Source organism: Anthonomus grandis, chromosome 8, assembly GCF_022605725.1.
Source record: "Anthonomus grandis grandis chromosome 8, icAntGran1.3, whole genome shotgun sequence".
In the NCBI taxonomy this organism is placed as follows: Eukaryota; Metazoa; Arthropoda; class Insecta; order Coleoptera; family Curculionidae; genus Anthonomus; species Anthonomus grandis.
Genome location: NC_065553.1, coordinates 11,883,703 through 11,900,236, shown reverse-complemented (window position 1 = coordinate 11,900,236; position 16,534 = coordinate 11,883,703). Strand labels below are relative to the sequence as shown.

Below are 16,534 nucleotides of genomic sequence, written 5' to 3'. Positions count from 1 at the left end.
TATCTACCTTCTTTAAAAAATTAAATTTAAATATTTAGACTTGGTATATTTTTTTGTTAAAAGTCATTATTTTAATGAGGCGTTCTTTATTTTCGTCCTATATTGCCTATGTTTAACAGTAAAATTTGCTTCGTTTACATTTTTCCACTCCGGTAAGCGATAATATCAGCTATATTAAATACAATATGAAGTAGATTAACCCCGATACAACGCCATCACTTAGAATAAAGACGGACATATAAAATTATTTGTGTTGACAAAGAAAGAGAATCAAAATGTTTGCATAATATTGCATCAGTAACTTCTTAATAACTAACACTGCACAATTACTACTTTATGACATCCCGAAAACCACTATGGGACGTTAAAAAGAAGTTCCCGGGACGATAGAATTACGTATTTGCTACAGCAAAATCATTCCCAATTTTGGTAAAAAAGTGGTAACAGAACGGTGCCTAAACGGTTCCCGCGACTAGTAACCAGAACTTTAAAGTATTCTTTATAGTCGCGATTACGTAGCTGTTGCCAAAAATGCTAGTTGGGACCCTAAAATTTATTTAAAAAAAAAACATATTTTTACATTCCCCGTAAAATTAGAGAAAAGCTGTTTTTTCTACTTATTCAAGATTTTACTCTTGCAAAGTTTCTATTAGTTTAAGAAGTATCAAAATGACACTATTTCTCTAATTTAGCTCCCTTGCAGTACGCTTTCTGAGACATCCTATATAGTAATAAACAAGTGATATAATAATACAATTTATTATAAGAAGTCTTTTGAGGTTGTTTTCCCCTTTTCCTATAGTTGGAGAATCAAATAATCGATATGCGATTTTGCTGGAAGCGGTGGAAAGAAATAACACCGAAGACAACGATTTTTCATATTTTTATTTCAAAATGGTCCCCAAAAAGATAAATAATCCACTGACCAAAAAATATGTTCATATTTATATTAATTATAGCATGAAAAATCTAATCTACTTATTAAATATGCCACATCATGTACAAATTTAAACACCGAAACAAAGCGACGCATTAAGTAAACATTAAAGAATAAAATTATATTACGTAGTAAATTAACAGACATTAATAATTATTTACAGCATTAAAATTTATGCAAAGCTTCGTGAAACTTCGCTTGAATATTAAAAAAAAACTAACTCTAGTTTCTTAAAAAACTAATTGAAATTAATTTAGAACACTAACCTTTCGCTTACGATTTACAAAAGAAACTTCAAGTCCCTTCTATGAATTCAGTGTACACGATGTTAATATAAATGAAAAATGTTGGTTTATAAAGGCCAAGATATTTGGGCTATAATATCTGAATATTGGTGAAGCTAAATTTTAATTATTATTTAATTTCTCAAAGCGGTTTTTATAATTTTGTAGTCAAATGGCCTTATGTAAATTCCTCTTATAGGAGAAACTTTGATTGTACTCTTAAAAAAATCGGAATTGCAATTTCACTTACAGCATAGTCAGTGATCCGTTTTTCAGATTAAGTCTCTCCTGAAAAACCAGTAAGAACATACACATTAGATTTGACATTTAACTACAAATGTACAAAGGAACATTCCTAAGGTAATTAGTTCATATAATGTCAATTATTTAGTTCATTAAATGTGATAATGATGCACAGTTGCTCAAACTAAAATTATATATTTAGCTTTCAACAAAATTAATCGACGCTGTAAACATTTTAAAATTTTTATTGTTGAAAAAAATTCTGTATGTTAAACATGGAAAAAAAAACTAGCAAATTCAAAAAGGAAACCTGTTTAACTTATGCATCGACGTGTTTAGTTATACTGTCATCCTCAGGACACTTCAAAATGCAGTTTGATTTTATCACAAATATTTTTGATACTTATTTTCTTATATGTAGATTTTTTAAAAATATATATCAAATTTGAAAGTGATACCTAAAATTTTTTTTTCATTAACACTCAAGCTTAATTGCTTTTGGACACAACACTAGTAAGCTTTCCGTTTTCTTGTCAGTTGTTTATTTTTCCTTGAATATAATTTTATTTTTAAAACTTCTACAAAAAATTAAAAAATAAGTCACAAATGTACATATAAACAAATACAAATAAAAATTTCCTTTTTTAGTATTACCTTTGTAGCACCTCCTGAGGATTACTTTATGAGATTTATGTCGAAACGTCCACATATAAATAAACAGATTTATGTTTCATTTTGTTAGCCCTAAAATTCCGTTTATTAGGTTTAGAAAATACTTATTTAGGTAGATAATTTCTGATTATTGTGCTGAAAAATAACAATTTTGAAATGTTTGGTTCACAAAATCAAAAAACCAAATACGCAACTGTACTTTTTATTCCCAGTAATTTCTGTCTTATAAAATAGCTGTCTAAAAAAATAGCTACTTTCATCAGAAACGCCCCTATACCTATAACAAAGAATCCTGCACTCTCACTTCGCGTAGTAGGCCTTTTATAACCAACAAAATAAACAAATAATAGAGAGAAAAAAATTGATAAAAACTGAACAAACTACGTACAAATCAATAAAATTTATTAAATAAACTCTTAAATGAACGAAACAAAACGCTTAACAAAAGACAAAATATACACATAACACAAAAAGCGAACTAGATCGATAAGAGTTTTAATAGAACTGACAAAAAATGCATTGTCAAAAAGCAAGGAGTATTAGTATTGAGTTAAAGCTTAAAAGAGTTTACGTTTTACAAAAATTAATTTACTAAAAAACTAGATATTTATGGAAGACGTTCTTTGCGCACCTATATTATGAATGTTTTAAGGCAATGTATGCACATTTTTTTTTTAAATTTAGTTAAAGCCAACTCGAAAATCGGAAATAATTAAGAGACCATCTTGTACCCAAAGAAAACAAAGAGCAGCTTTTAATTATTTTGGCACACAAAAACATTTTTTTTAAATCATAAAACGTCCTTACTCCAACGTATGGTACCTCTTCGATGGAATGTACAATAACTTATTGCCAGATATATTTACATCTTAAAAATACAATAATATATTTGATTGATACAAAAATATGTTTATTTGTCGGCCATTTTCAAAATCATGATAGTTTTAGTGATTTAGAAAGTGGTCCTAATACTAATACTCAAATTTTCGATTGTTTCATTACGTTCACAATAAGCACTTGTTTACAAAATTGCTTTTAACATCAAGTGTTTTATACTACTATTTTTAAGACCAGTTTTGGAATTTAGCAGGATTGACAAACGGCATTAATTATTTAAAGGATATTTACTCCCCAGTATTTTTATATTAAATGAATTTTTCCATTAGATACTCGAGAACAAAATTAAGTTCAATTTTTTTAATTATTGCTGGAACTGACGAATGTTACAACTAGAGATCTCATTTAAATATATTTACTTCCAAGATATACTGTAATATAGATACACATATGCAGGGTGTATAAGTACGTGGCCGAATATCAAGGGCTGATTCTTTGAGTGAGAGGCATAATTAGAAACTTAAAATTACTGAGCCTAGTGGCATCTATGATTTTTTTTTACTAAACATACAATTTTAAGATCTCTCAATTTTTTTTCCTACCTTGCTTTGTTTTTGAGTAAAGAAAAATCACTGTATACCGCAATAAAACTAAAATTTTAATGAAGCATTGTTCTTTTTTATGTTAATTCAGTTATTGGAAATTAATTAGCAGGTGGATTTTCATTATTTATTAATAATATGGATCATAGAAATTAATGTTCGCCAAAAAGCCGCATTAATTATTAAAAAATGTATTCTAATAATTAATTTGTTGTCTATTAAAGTGTATTAAGATGCCTTTTTTCCCAAAATCAAAGATCCAAAAAATTTTTTACAGATTTAAAAGTTTTACAATGAAAAAACATAAATAAAAAAAAAAATTTATGAAATTTATGAATTCAGCGCGTGTGAAACTGGAAAATTTTTGAGAAAGATAAGAAGCAAAACCGCAATTAACACTTTTACAATTAAATATATCACTTTGTATTTTGAAAAAAAAAAAAAACGCTATTGGCCACACTTAAATTTCTTTAAAGAATCCCCTTCGGAAGTTTGGTCGCCTACTTGACTAACACCCTGTATAAATTAACACCTATAACACTTAACCCTTAATCGGCTAATGTATCTACGAGGATACATTAGTATTGACACGCTTTCAGCAAGATTTCGTAATAATATCGCGAAAACGGGCAGTGTATACTGAAAGATGCAAAAGCATGTAGCAAGGCAATTCGGTAGTGGGGATGATCGAAGTGCAACGTTTACCCTGTTAGTGTTTTGAGCGATGGCGGACAAAACAGATATTGACGAGGTAAGTTTTTTTGTAAAACTATGCAGCTTTTTTGTAAATGTTTGTTATTGCGTGTTTTGCAATGTAAAGTTAGGGCTTCCAAAAAGTGTCTTTGAACATTTGTTGCGGAATATCTAAAGTTTTTTTGTCTATATTTGAGGTTATTTTTGTTTGTATCTGATAAGATACATTGTCCATTAGAGGCACATTTCAGTTTCTAAGCAGTATCAATAGCCATAGAAATAGAGGAGTGGACTATTTTACGCTATTACCACCCGAAGACTGCTACATTTCCGATGTTGGGTCCTCATCAGATGATGAAGAGGTGGACACAAATGTTTTGGATTCGAATAATCCTGAAATTCATCCACCACATGTACCAATAGATCAATCTAATGATTTTGATAGTTCTGATGACGATATACCATTATCCGTTATTATGGAGAATTTAAAAAACAAAAACAAAAAAAAAGATAAAAAGGCATAATTTCAAATGGGAAAAGGAAGATTTTGAGTATTATTAATTGCCCATTGAGATTGAACACGAGTCTCCAGATGATATACTTACTCCCCTTCAATATTTTCAAAAATTTTGGGACGATTCTGTTATTGGGTACATTGTAGAGCAAACCAATATCTACTCAACATTGACAACAGGTACGTCAATAAACACGTCTCTTAGTAAAATAAAAGCCTTTTTAGGCGTGGAACTTCTTATGGGAGTTGTAAGCATGCCGTCCTTTGAAGACTACTGGTCTCTAAATCTTCGATATAACCTTATTGCTGATGCTATGCCGGTATAAAGGTTTAAAAAATTGAGACGACTTATTCCTTTTCAAGACAATAATGCTGATGCCCATAGAGATCGTCTTTTCAAGATAAGACCTTTGTTAGAAAGAATTAGGACTAACTGTATAAAAACCAAGGGTGAGAACCTTTATTCGATTGACGAAATGATGATAGCATATAAAGGGACCAAAGCTGGAAATCTAAGACAATATATGCCAAAAAATCCTAAAAAATGGGGCTTCAAGATGTTTGTAAGAGCTGGGATATCTTGAATAGTGTACGATTTTTTTATATATACTGGATCTACTACTTTTGACATGATTTTTTTTGGAACCGAAGCTAAACTTGGATCAGGCGGAAAAGTAGTTGTACAGCTTTGTAAAACGGTTCCAAACCCCACTGAGACTTATGTATATTTTGATAATTGGATTATGGCATAAACAGTTTAGGTACTGTGCGAAGTAACCGATTGCAAGGTGGTACCTTAGAACAAGATAAATCTTTACTCAAGAAGGGTAGGGGGACTTTTGATTATAAAGTCGATAATAATGCAGGCATTGCAGTCGTAAAATGGGCTGACACAAACTGCGTTACCCTAGCCAGCTCGTACGTATCACACACTCCTACTTTTCAAGTAAAGCGATACAGCAAAGAGGGAAAAAAGAAAGTTGATGTGGTATGTCCACAAATTATGAAGCAATACAATACCCACATGGGTGGTGTAGACTTAGCTGACATGCTAATAGCTCTTTATAAGACACCCTATAAGTTACGGCGTTGGTATTTGGGGATATTCGGACAACTTATTGATATTTGTGTAAATAACGCATGGTTGTTGCGCAGACGAGACAGTGAAGTCCTTGGACGGAAATATGACCATTTGAAAGAATTCAGAGTAAGTTTGGCTTTATCGTTGCTTAAAACCGAGGAAAAGACCAAATTTCGAAAATCTGACTTTGAAAACGATCAGCCAGCAAAAAAGATTAGGGTTCCAGTAATGGCAAGACCAACTGATGATATCAGATATGACCAAATTGGACATTTTCCCACATTTACACAAAAAGGAAGATGTAGGCTGTGTACTAATGGACAAACCACGGTTTTTTGTCAAAAGTGTAATGTAAGATTATGTTTTGTGCAAGGACAGAATACGCGCAATTGTTTTTTAATATACCATGTTAAAGATGCCTGAGCGGTCAATGTATCCCATAGGATACGTAATTTTTCTTTGTATGTAAGAAAAAAATTTTTTTTTTTTGTATTTTTTGTACTCTCTATAATGCAAATAAAGAAAATAATATACCAAAATATTTTTTTTATTGAAATTAAAAACTTGCCCGATTAAGGGTTAAAATACTTGAAAACTTAGTGTTATATAACAGTTTGTATGATTTAGCCTTTATTAAAAAATTGGATCATTTATTATTAAATCACTGTTTCAAAATCCTAAAAAATGTAGATCTGTTCCTGGTAAACAAAATTAGAGCAAATTTGCAAAAGTGTTTTATTTTGTAATACTGTATATCAATAAATAAAAAATTATTGTTATATTTTTGAGAGGAAAAAAGCCTAATAATTCCAAACCAACGAGAACGTTAACTGCGTGAAAACTTTCAATAAATATTTATTAGTCTTGTGCTATTAAGTACCAATTCATTTGAAATAAAGAATAACCACGATATACCATATAAAAATTACGCTAAATTCTCTAGTCCACCGTTTTTTTCCACTTGATAAATTTTATTATATTGTAATATAATATCTCCTCTACGGAACCGCCCTTTAACTGATTAGCGTTTTTATCCCTGGGAGATGCATCCTAATAATCCCTATGATGCACTTTTTTAATTTGACGAGAGAGAACTACGATTTTGAGCCCTGAATATGAATTAATTCGAAACATTGGCTAGGAACAACAATATTTTTCTTTTAGCAATTGACACACTTCAAATAGTTATGAATAATATTTTTCTTTTTGATCATTATCTGTTTTGTTAAATCATTAGAGAAAAGTCTCGAGTATAAAAAGTCGAAGTGTTTTTTATAGCATAAAAAATGTATTTAGCAATTTTATATCACACATAAATCCAGAGTCTAGTTATAACTACAAAGAAATTAATGCAAAGAACAAATTATAAAACGCAATTATAAGCGCCCCTGATATTTGGTAAATCCATTGAAATTAACAAAATAATTTTCGATCATCAAAATACTTTTTGACCAATTTTTTGAAGGTAACAAAAACCGGGTTTTTAGTTTAAATAAAAATGATTGTAATGTGTTATTTTGTTTGTTGCTAAAAAAAAATCCAATTTTTTATAATTGTTTTTCTTTTAAATGAAATAACAAATCTGGGAGTTCTAAAATCGTTAAAAAATTAGAGCCCTATGAATATATAAAACTGCATAATTTTTGTGTGGTTTGCTTTTGGCAAGAATTTAGCAGCATTTTATAAATATATCATATAATAAATTTCCATATAACTATTTCCTTTTTCAAAAGTGTCTGACTTTATCTTCTTTTCTATGATACAAAATATATGATAGACACTAGTACAATTTGCCAATCCCAACAATCAATCTAATAAATTTATTAGAAATCGTATCACTTACGCGTTACTGGTCTTGAAAACAATTTACTCCTAAAATCTAAATTTTAAAAACTAGAAACTTACAGTACGAAGGACACCACATCTCGCTCGAAAATTATAAACATTTTCGTTTCAACACTGTGGTGAAAAATTAACAAATTACTGAAAATATAGAACATGAAACGAAGAATGAACAAAAAAATCGACACGACACACGTCCCATTTTTCACAACAGGTTAAAAAAATCAGACTTGCAGTTATGAAAATCGGCGTAGAGTTTAACTCGAAATTCCGAAGCCGGTTATATATTGAGATCTTGCTCTTTAACTGCACAGTTGAGGTTAGTTTTCCCAATCACATATTTAACGGTCATCTTGCTTCAAGATGGCCAAGAGCTCAAGCGTGGGAACTTTTTGAACTCTTGAAGTTTGTTATGGTCGACTTTAGGGGCGTTGCTATTAGTTGTCCCTGCGGGCCTTCTTTTTGCTTTTCTTTACCGTTTTGGCTTCTGACCAAGTGTCTGAAAGAAGCAATTAATTCTTCCTATTAATTTAATCAATTTTAATGACAACAATCACTTTGAAATATACACTGTGTGCAAAAAACTATAGTCGGATTACCGAACAGATGGAGTAAATAATGTGCGCGAAATGTAGGCCCGCCCATCGATGCAACCTTGGCAGATTTAGACGAGAAGAATTATGCCTACTTATTTTAAATTATTTTACCGTACAGCTTTGGAGCAAAATGGATCCAAACCAATTTTGAAGTTGTGCCTGGTAATGATATAAAATTCCTATTAAGTATTTTGTGCAAAGTTATGTTAATATATTGGGGTTTACCGAAAAGGAATAGGTAATCCTTTTAAGTAATCGTGCCAGGTCAAACATATAGGGTGTAATTGGCCAGGTTCATCAGAACCGAGCGCTACTTGAACGCTGGAAGTTTTGCCTATAATAGTAAGGACCAATAAAAATTGTCATACCTGAGCAACAATCAAGCGCTCAGGGAGCACTTTTTTCTGATGAACCCGGCCATTATAGATTCAAGTATTCGAATAGCAGAAAAATTCAACAAAACAATCAAAAGCCGCTTGTCTAATAAAATTAAATAAAACCCCAAGTCATAAACCCTATCGAGGCTCTAGGGCACACATCCCCGGCGCAAAACGATCACGTGACCACTCAATCTGTTCGGTAACCCAAGTATAATCTAATAGACATAGATATATTAATAACAAAATGCTTAATGCTTGCACACTTACCACCCAATTCATCAAAGGCAGCACCTGCAGGAGCAGCCTCAGCCACAGACACCTTTTCTTCTTCTTTAGGCTGCTCTTTTACAGGAGCAGGTTTAGGGGCCTCTACCTTAACAGCTTCCTCTACTTTTGGGGCTTCTTTAGGCTCCTTTTTCTTATCTTTCTTCTTCTTCTTGTCTTTCTTTTCCTCTACAACTGGAGCTATTTCTTCAACAGGTTTTATGGCAACAGCTTCCTTTTCAGGTTCCTGTTCTGGTTCTGCCTCAATCTCTTCTACTACAATGCTTTCCTTTTCATCAGATTCATCCTTAACTTCTACTTCAGGCTGAATTTTGGGTTTTTTCTCTTTTTTGGGTTTAGGTTCTGATTCTACCTTCTTCTTCTTATCAGCTTTTAATGGAACAGTTTCCCAGTCACCGTCATCAAAATCGGCAGGTTTTTCTACAACATTCTAAAAAAAGAAACAGAATGTCAGGACTAGATTAAATATTGTTTTCATAATAGTGTTGCTTACCTTTTTAGCAGTCTTCTTTTTTGGCTCTTCACTGGGTTGCTTCTTAACAACTTCAACTTTTTTTACTTCCTTTACCTTGGTTTCTTTCTTTTCTTTTTTGGCTGCTTCTGGAGACTTCTTTGGCTCCTTTGCAGGAGACTTCTCAGATTTTGATACACCAGAAGAAATGTGGCCATTTGCTGAGGATTTCTTTCAAAAAACACTTTTGTAAATACTTAAAATATGTATTAACATTAAAAAAAAAAAAATTACAAGTGCCAGATGTCTTTTCCATAAAAAATATAGAAATACAGTATCGGCCATAAAAGTTGGAACTTTAAAAAATTTAAAATTTTTCCAATGTTTTAAATTTATATTTTATTTTTGTACATCCAATCAATAAACATATTTATAAGTAAACAAAAAAGCATACCAGAATTTCAACCTTATCTTGTTTCAGACAATAAGAAATACACTGGGAAAAGGCAAGTCCTATTCCAGCGACATTCGCCAAAGAATTTTAGATTTTTACAATCAGTGTGTTAGGCAGCGTAATATTGCTCAAAGACTAAACGTTCCTGAGAACACCGTGTCACAGATAATTAAGAAATACCGTATAATTGGAAATGTGGTACCAGGTAAAAGCACTGAAAGACCTAAAGCCACGACTGCCCGTGTAGATAGGCGAATTTTAAATATTTTCCAGAATGACCCATTTTTGTCATCCTCCAAAATTTTACAAGAATTAAATGAAGGTCAGCCTTCCAATATCTCTGCAAACTCGGTAAGAAGGCGATTGTGTTTTGGTGGACTTAACAGCTACAGACCTGCTAAAAAACCTTTGCTGCGGAAGAAAAATGTCAAGTTACGCCTACAATTTGCAATGGATCATCTTAACTGGACTGTACAAGACTGGAAAAAAGTGCTAATCAGTGACGAATCTAAGTTCAATCTGTTTTCCAGTGATGTAACAGTTCATGTAAGATGACCGAAAGGTGAAATACTCAAGAAAAAGTTTATAATAAAAGTTTATATTTTTAAGTTAAACATGGAGGTGGTAATGTGATAGTATGGGGATGCTTTTCTTGGTATGGTACTGGGCCAATACATAAAATTGTGGGGAAAATGGATCGATTTATGTATCCGGATATTTTGCGATAATATAATGGAGCCTTACACATTTGAGTCTATGCCAGTAAATGTTGTATTCCAGCATGATAACGATCCAAAACATTCGTCAAAATTGGTAAAAGAATGGTTGGACCAAGAAAAGATCACAGTTTTAAAGTGGCCGGCCCAGAGTTCAGACTTAAACCCGATTGAAAATTTATGGGAACATCTGGATCGCAAAATTCGGGGATCTGGAACAGTCAAAAATACTGATAAACCATTTCATAAGCTTGTTGAAGCCTGGATTCACATTGACACACAAATAATTGAAAATTTGATTGAATCAATGCCCAGAAGAATGCAGGCAGTAATTATTGCTAAGGGTTACCATACCAAATATTAATTATAATATTATGGTTTCAATAAGTTATGTTTTATGTCATTTTAGAATAAAAATCATTTAGTTCCAAGTATTTTGTCCAGCTTTTTTAAAATTTTTATTCCGAACTGCTACTGGTGCTGAATTTTTGTCAACATTTAAACTAATTAACACTAGTTTTTCGTGTACAACAACTTTATAAAAGAAAATAAAATGCTTATTAAAAGGCACACAAAATATAATAAATTTTCAAAAGTTCCAACTATTATGGCCAATACTGTAGATTCTCCATCACTATCCAATTTTGCACAAAGATTGCTAAGAATTGCAACATCTTCTGCACAAATTGAAAGTGTGTTTTCAAAGTAGAGTGATTTACACACTGCCAAATTAAATACTTAGATTTGACAGATCAAAAAAGCTCCTACATGTGTATTATGCTTTAAAAATACCAAGTGAGATTTTTGAGGCAGAAGAATTCTTTGAAGAATACTCAAAATTATTTTTGTGAGTGAGTTTTGACTAATTTTGTTACTTTTGAGAGTTTAATTATTTTGCAAATGTATTCTTTTAAACAAAATAAAACCATAATTGTTTATATTGTCTATGCATTTTGTTTATATTGATACATTGTCTATGCATAGAAAATAAGCTTGTCTAAGTCTACATTGTTTATGTACCCATCACTGACTAGGCAAATTGTAGATTTTAGATGAAGTTCAAAGACATAGTCATCAACAAACAACTAAATTAGGCTGGGTTTTAAAGTGTATAAAAGCTGTTTATTCAAATTACAGTTTTACCACTAACTCAATTTTACTCTCAACACATGTTTTGCTAATGATATTAGCATCTTTGGGAGAAGATTAAAAAATCTTAAAATGTAAGTTTTTAACCTTCTCCTAAAGATGCATAATTAGTGAAACTCATGTCAAAAATAAAATAAAGAGTTTTGGTTAGTGGTAAAACTGTCCCATAATTTGAGTATCACACCAAAGGTTCCAACCATAGAACTATTATTAAGTTGTTTATTGTTTGATAACACTAAATTCTTTGCCAAGGAAAATCTCTTAAAAAGCCTAAAGTTAAAACAAGCAAATTTATGTGCGTTTATAATTTTCAATTGTACTGAATTTTGTCGTCCTTTGCTAAAGGGTTTCTGAAAATATTAAATTCTGTAATATAATATTTTGTGACTTAATCACTAATTTTTAGAAAAAAAAAAACAAAAATAGTATCGGTCTGATGATGTATTTGTAGGACAAAACATAGATAATATAAAACATTAAGTAAGAATAAAGGACTCATATGTGATTGTGTGTACAACCAGCCAACTGATGACTTGAACCACATTTTGTTTGAGTGTAAATATAATTTTGAGGCAGTGATGTTTCTGCATAATGAATTGAAAGAGTCACATTTTTGCCATAATGCATTTTTTTTTAAATGTATTAGTTAAACATATTTTTATTTAGGGCAGATGTTAGAACAGTTTCCACATTGCTGAATGATGATGTATTTGTAGGACAAAACATATGTTACAAGTAAAAAAATAAATCCTGTATCAGTCAGTTTTCTTGGTTCTTCCTATTTTATTATTTCATTTTATAGGATGGATTGTTTGGTGAGCAATTTGGTAACAACCAAACTGATTTGTAATTGAATTGCCTATTGCAGGTTTAAGTCACATTTTTGCCATATTTCATTTTTGGTTAAATATATTTTTATTATTTAGGGCACAGGAAACTTTGAATTACAGTGAAAAGAAGCAAAATCAGTGACCTAGTGAAAGAAGCAAGACCAGTGAGGAAAATAGATTTATAAACAAATCTATTTTCCTTGCATTTTTTGAATATAGAAAACTATCATTCTAAAAGATCAACTACAATTGGTAAAGGTCTAGTTTGGCAATTTTTTTGAAAATCAGTCCTAAAATTATGGAAAAAGGCTTAAAATGTGTAATTCCAACCAAAAGCATCAGAAAATGAATTTTTGAAAATTTAAATTACTGTAAAAAATTTACTATTAATCATAAAAATAACATAACAGGAACTTTTCCTCACACATCTTTGTGTCAAAACTAGACCCTATTTTCCCCTAATTTTAAATGTGATTTTCAGAAAAGTTGGGTTGGGTTTATAATTCCAGATACAATTAAAATGTATAAATGTTAAAATAATTTTTTTGCTTAAAAAACATCCACATACTCCACCATTGGAATATTGTTCCTATTACAAATACTCCATTTTTCTATACTTTCAGACCAATATATTTACATTATTATGTTTCAGAGATATATTTACATATAAATTCCATCATAGTGCAGCATTCATCCTTAATTTTTTTAAATGTGAACAGGACATGTTTTGATACATATTTTAAACACACAATAAATTTTTATATTTAAGCTACAGGCTACCAAGGAATTGAATTTAATTTTATTGATTAGTATTTATATTTTATCCTATTAATTGCTAAAAATGTCCACTACTTCCTTAAAATACTACAGTAGCTGTTCAAAGTGTCCCCGGGCAGAAGATCGGGTAAAATATTGAGTGAAATTTGATGGTATTCACTGGTGATATAGTTCAGTAAATTTGATGGATTACCCTGTATTTGATGAATAATTAGAATATCACTAATTTCATAAGTTGCAGTTGCATGGTCCAAGAATAATAATATCATTACTCAGACATTTTTTATCTAATTAAATAAATTTATGCCAATTTAAATTATTACTTTCATAAATAATAAGATTTTACCTAAAAGTCAATGAGGCATGGTGTAAGAGTGTAGTGCCTGATCTTACAGTCATAATTATTCAATTTTTAGATGCGAATGAAGAATCAGTTCTCGTGATATTTAATTATTTCAAAGCCTTCAACACTTAAACTGTGCACTTATAAGCAAAAGCTAAACCAGACCTTTACCCTACAATTTGATTTTGACAACTCTGCCAGTTGCATAAGATTGATTAAAAAAATATATACAATAATCAAGACCTTGATTTTCCACATAATCCAATACTAGGAATATTACAGGTAATACACACAATTTCAAATTAAAAGGCAAAGTTGCTTTACAATTATTGTAAATAAATATAATAACTAGGCAAGTAGCAAAGGTCTGAAAACAGGTATTGAGCATCACAGTTTTGTAAGAACTCTACATTTTCATAAAACGCACTTAAAAAGTTCTCTATAATATTATGTGATTTTCATAAATATGTTTCAATGATAAAATCAATAATTATTTAGGAAAAGTAGAACAATGGTATGCAAAAATGATAAGCATATGGATTAAAATTAGTATCACATGTTTTGCTCAATAAAACCGCGTTGAAAAAAAATTGTCCAGAAATAAATCGAGCATGACTAACAAAGACTGGGTCTTACCTTTTCCTTCAATTTTTTCTTTTTTCCACCTGTTTTCCTGTCGTCCAAGCTGCTTAATTTGAAATTTGGCTGTTTCACTGGACGAATCGAATAAGTAAACAATAAAACACACGCTAAAATCGCAAGGCCGACAGGCACGGCGAGCATTAGCTGATTTTCCACCAGGTCCGTGATGATTTCCATGTTTTTCTTCGATTTTTTAGTCAGGAAATGAACAAATTGCCACGACTTCTCGCTTCGAAGTTGCTGTCGAGTGGTTAATTTTTGACAAAATTTTAGGTGACGCGGCCGTGACGTAAACACAAATCCGAACTTTGGCAGTTTGCAGTTTGACAATTTTGACATATAGCGCAAATAGCGACTTGCGCAGTTTCACTTAGTTCGGCAACAGAAAAACCGACGTTGTCAAGTTGTAAAATTAGTACACCTTGTACAGATTTTCACTTCGAAAAAATTATAAAAAAATTATAGTAACCGAATAAGACCAATTGGAATAGTTCAAAGGTTATCCAAGAATGATTTTTTTCAACTTTTCGACAAAATCGTGAAATACATATTTTTGCAAAATAATTGTTTATACATCATTTTTGTCAATTACTAGAAAAATACGGCTTTTTCCGAAAAACGAGCTGGACCAAATTTGTAGAGAATTAACTCAATTTTTATTCTGGATATTTTTTGTTAATAGTTATTTTTTTCCAGTTTATGTTGTTTGTGGATCAATACTCTGTCGACTTTTGGCTGTTTTTGTAATTCTTTTGCGGTGACCCACGGGTGGGCACGTGGTCCCAGAATGCTATTTTACATTTTGGGACCGACTGCCCACCCGTGGACACTAGCTTTAATGTAATTTTTTGTTTCAGAGTTAAGCAAATATGGCTAAGAAATATCTATCCGATCAGGAGTTGGCAAAGGAGCTGGAGAATCTGTCCGACGACGAGTCAAGAGATATAATAGAAGACGAAATTACCCGATTTTCAGATGATTCGCTCGTATATAAAGATTTTATTCCTGTTGAAAGTGATCTATCATCCGATAACGATTCATCCGGTAATAAGATAATTCTGCCATATTATTATCCGAAGACGAAGATCTAGACGATGACGTACCTCTAGCGACTTTAACTACTAAGCAAAAATGGGATCACGTTCAAGGAGACCGACTGTCTTTCAGTGAAAGCCCTCAGAATGTTAGTGTTGTTCCAGCTGTTAGTGCAGACTTTGCAGGGAAAGAACCAACTAATTTCTTTAACTATTTTATCGACGATGAGATGATTAATCTATTTGTGACTGAAACCAATAGGTTTGCTTCACAGCGAATTGCTGCGGCAATAGCAGATCCAAACCGGAAGGCCAAGGTGCCGAAATGGGTGGATACCAATCCCGTGGAAATGCGAAAATTTTTTGGCATTATATTATGGATGGGCCTTCTTCCAATGCCTCAGTTACGGGATTATTGGTCAACCAAATCGTTGTACCAAAATCGCATACCCACAATTATGAGTAGAAACAGATTTGAAGGTATTTTGGGCATGTTCCATGTAAGTGATAATGAGAAGGACAGACCCTCTGATGACCGACTTTACAAAATATCCGAATTTCTTGACATGCTGCAAAAGAAATTTAAGTCCTCCTACATGCCCGAAAAAGACATTTGTATCGACGAAAGTAACGTCCCGCTTCGAGGACGCATTCATTTCAGACAATATATACCCAATAAGCGACACCGCTACGGTATAAAGCTTTTCAAGTTGTGTGTATACTGTATCTGGAGGATACACCTGGGATTTCAAAGTATATACCGGCAGAAAAAAATCAAGTGAATTTGCAGTTTCTGAAAAGGTAGTCCTGGAATTGATGGAAGGTCTTTTGGACAGTGGCCGCACACTTTACACTGACAACTGGTACACGAGCGTATCATTAGCCAAAAGACCGAAAAAAGGCATTTAGTTGGTACAATTAGAGCAAACCGCAAAGGTTCCAATCCTCAGGAAGTAATAAAGGAAAAGTTGAATCGAGGTGGAATTGTAGCTCAGCAAGATAATGACAAAACTGTAGTCCTAAAGTGGAAGAATAAGAGAGACGTCATCATGCTAAGCATCAAACACGATGATTCTACCGTTACTTTAGCAAAGAAAGGAAAGAAAGTTATTAAGCCGAAAGTAATTGTTGACTATAATCAGGGCAAGGCCTTTATCGACTTGTCGGATTAA

At 31.8% G+C, this 16,534-nt stretch overlaps 3 protein-coding genes across 3 annotated transcripts; 2 read left to right on the top strand and 1 right to left on the bottom strand.

Annotated features, from left to right (window-relative positions):
• Positions 1 to 1,643: 1,643 nt before the first annotated feature.
• On the bottom strand, positions 1,644 to 14,631 carry LOC126739274 (neurofilament heavy polypeptide-like). Its single transcript, XM_050444877.1, has 4 exons — positions 14,323 to 14,631; positions 9,460 to 9,648; positions 8,949 to 9,396; positions 1,644 to 8,204 (listed from the first exon to the last, which is right to left on the bottom strand). Exons 1-4 carry the CDS (start codon positions 14,503 to 14,505, stop codon positions 8,143 to 8,145), a joined length of 882 nt encoding a protein of 293 aa, XP_050300834.1. The 5' UTR covers positions 14,506 to 14,631; the 3' UTR covers positions 1,644 to 8,142.
• Positions 4,300 to 6,286, top strand: LOC126739784 (piggyBac transposable element-derived protein 2-like). The gene is made up of 3 exons (XM_050445597.1): positions 4,300 to 4,326; positions 4,520 to 4,712; positions 5,544 to 6,286. Exons 1-3 carry the CDS (start codon positions 4,300 to 4,302, stop codon positions 6,284 to 6,286), a joined length of 963 nt encoding a protein of 320 aa, XP_050301554.1.
• A 566-nt stretch (positions 14,632 to 15,197) lies between the features above and the next one.
• LOC126739783 (piggyBac transposable element-derived protein 4-like) lies at positions 15,198 to 16,534 on the top strand. Its single transcript, XM_050445596.1, has 3 exons — positions 15,198 to 15,372; positions 15,438 to 15,989; positions 16,299 to 16,534. Exons 1-3 carry the CDS (start codon positions 15,198 to 15,200, stop codon positions 16,532 to 16,534), a joined length of 963 nt encoding a protein of 320 aa, XP_050301553.1.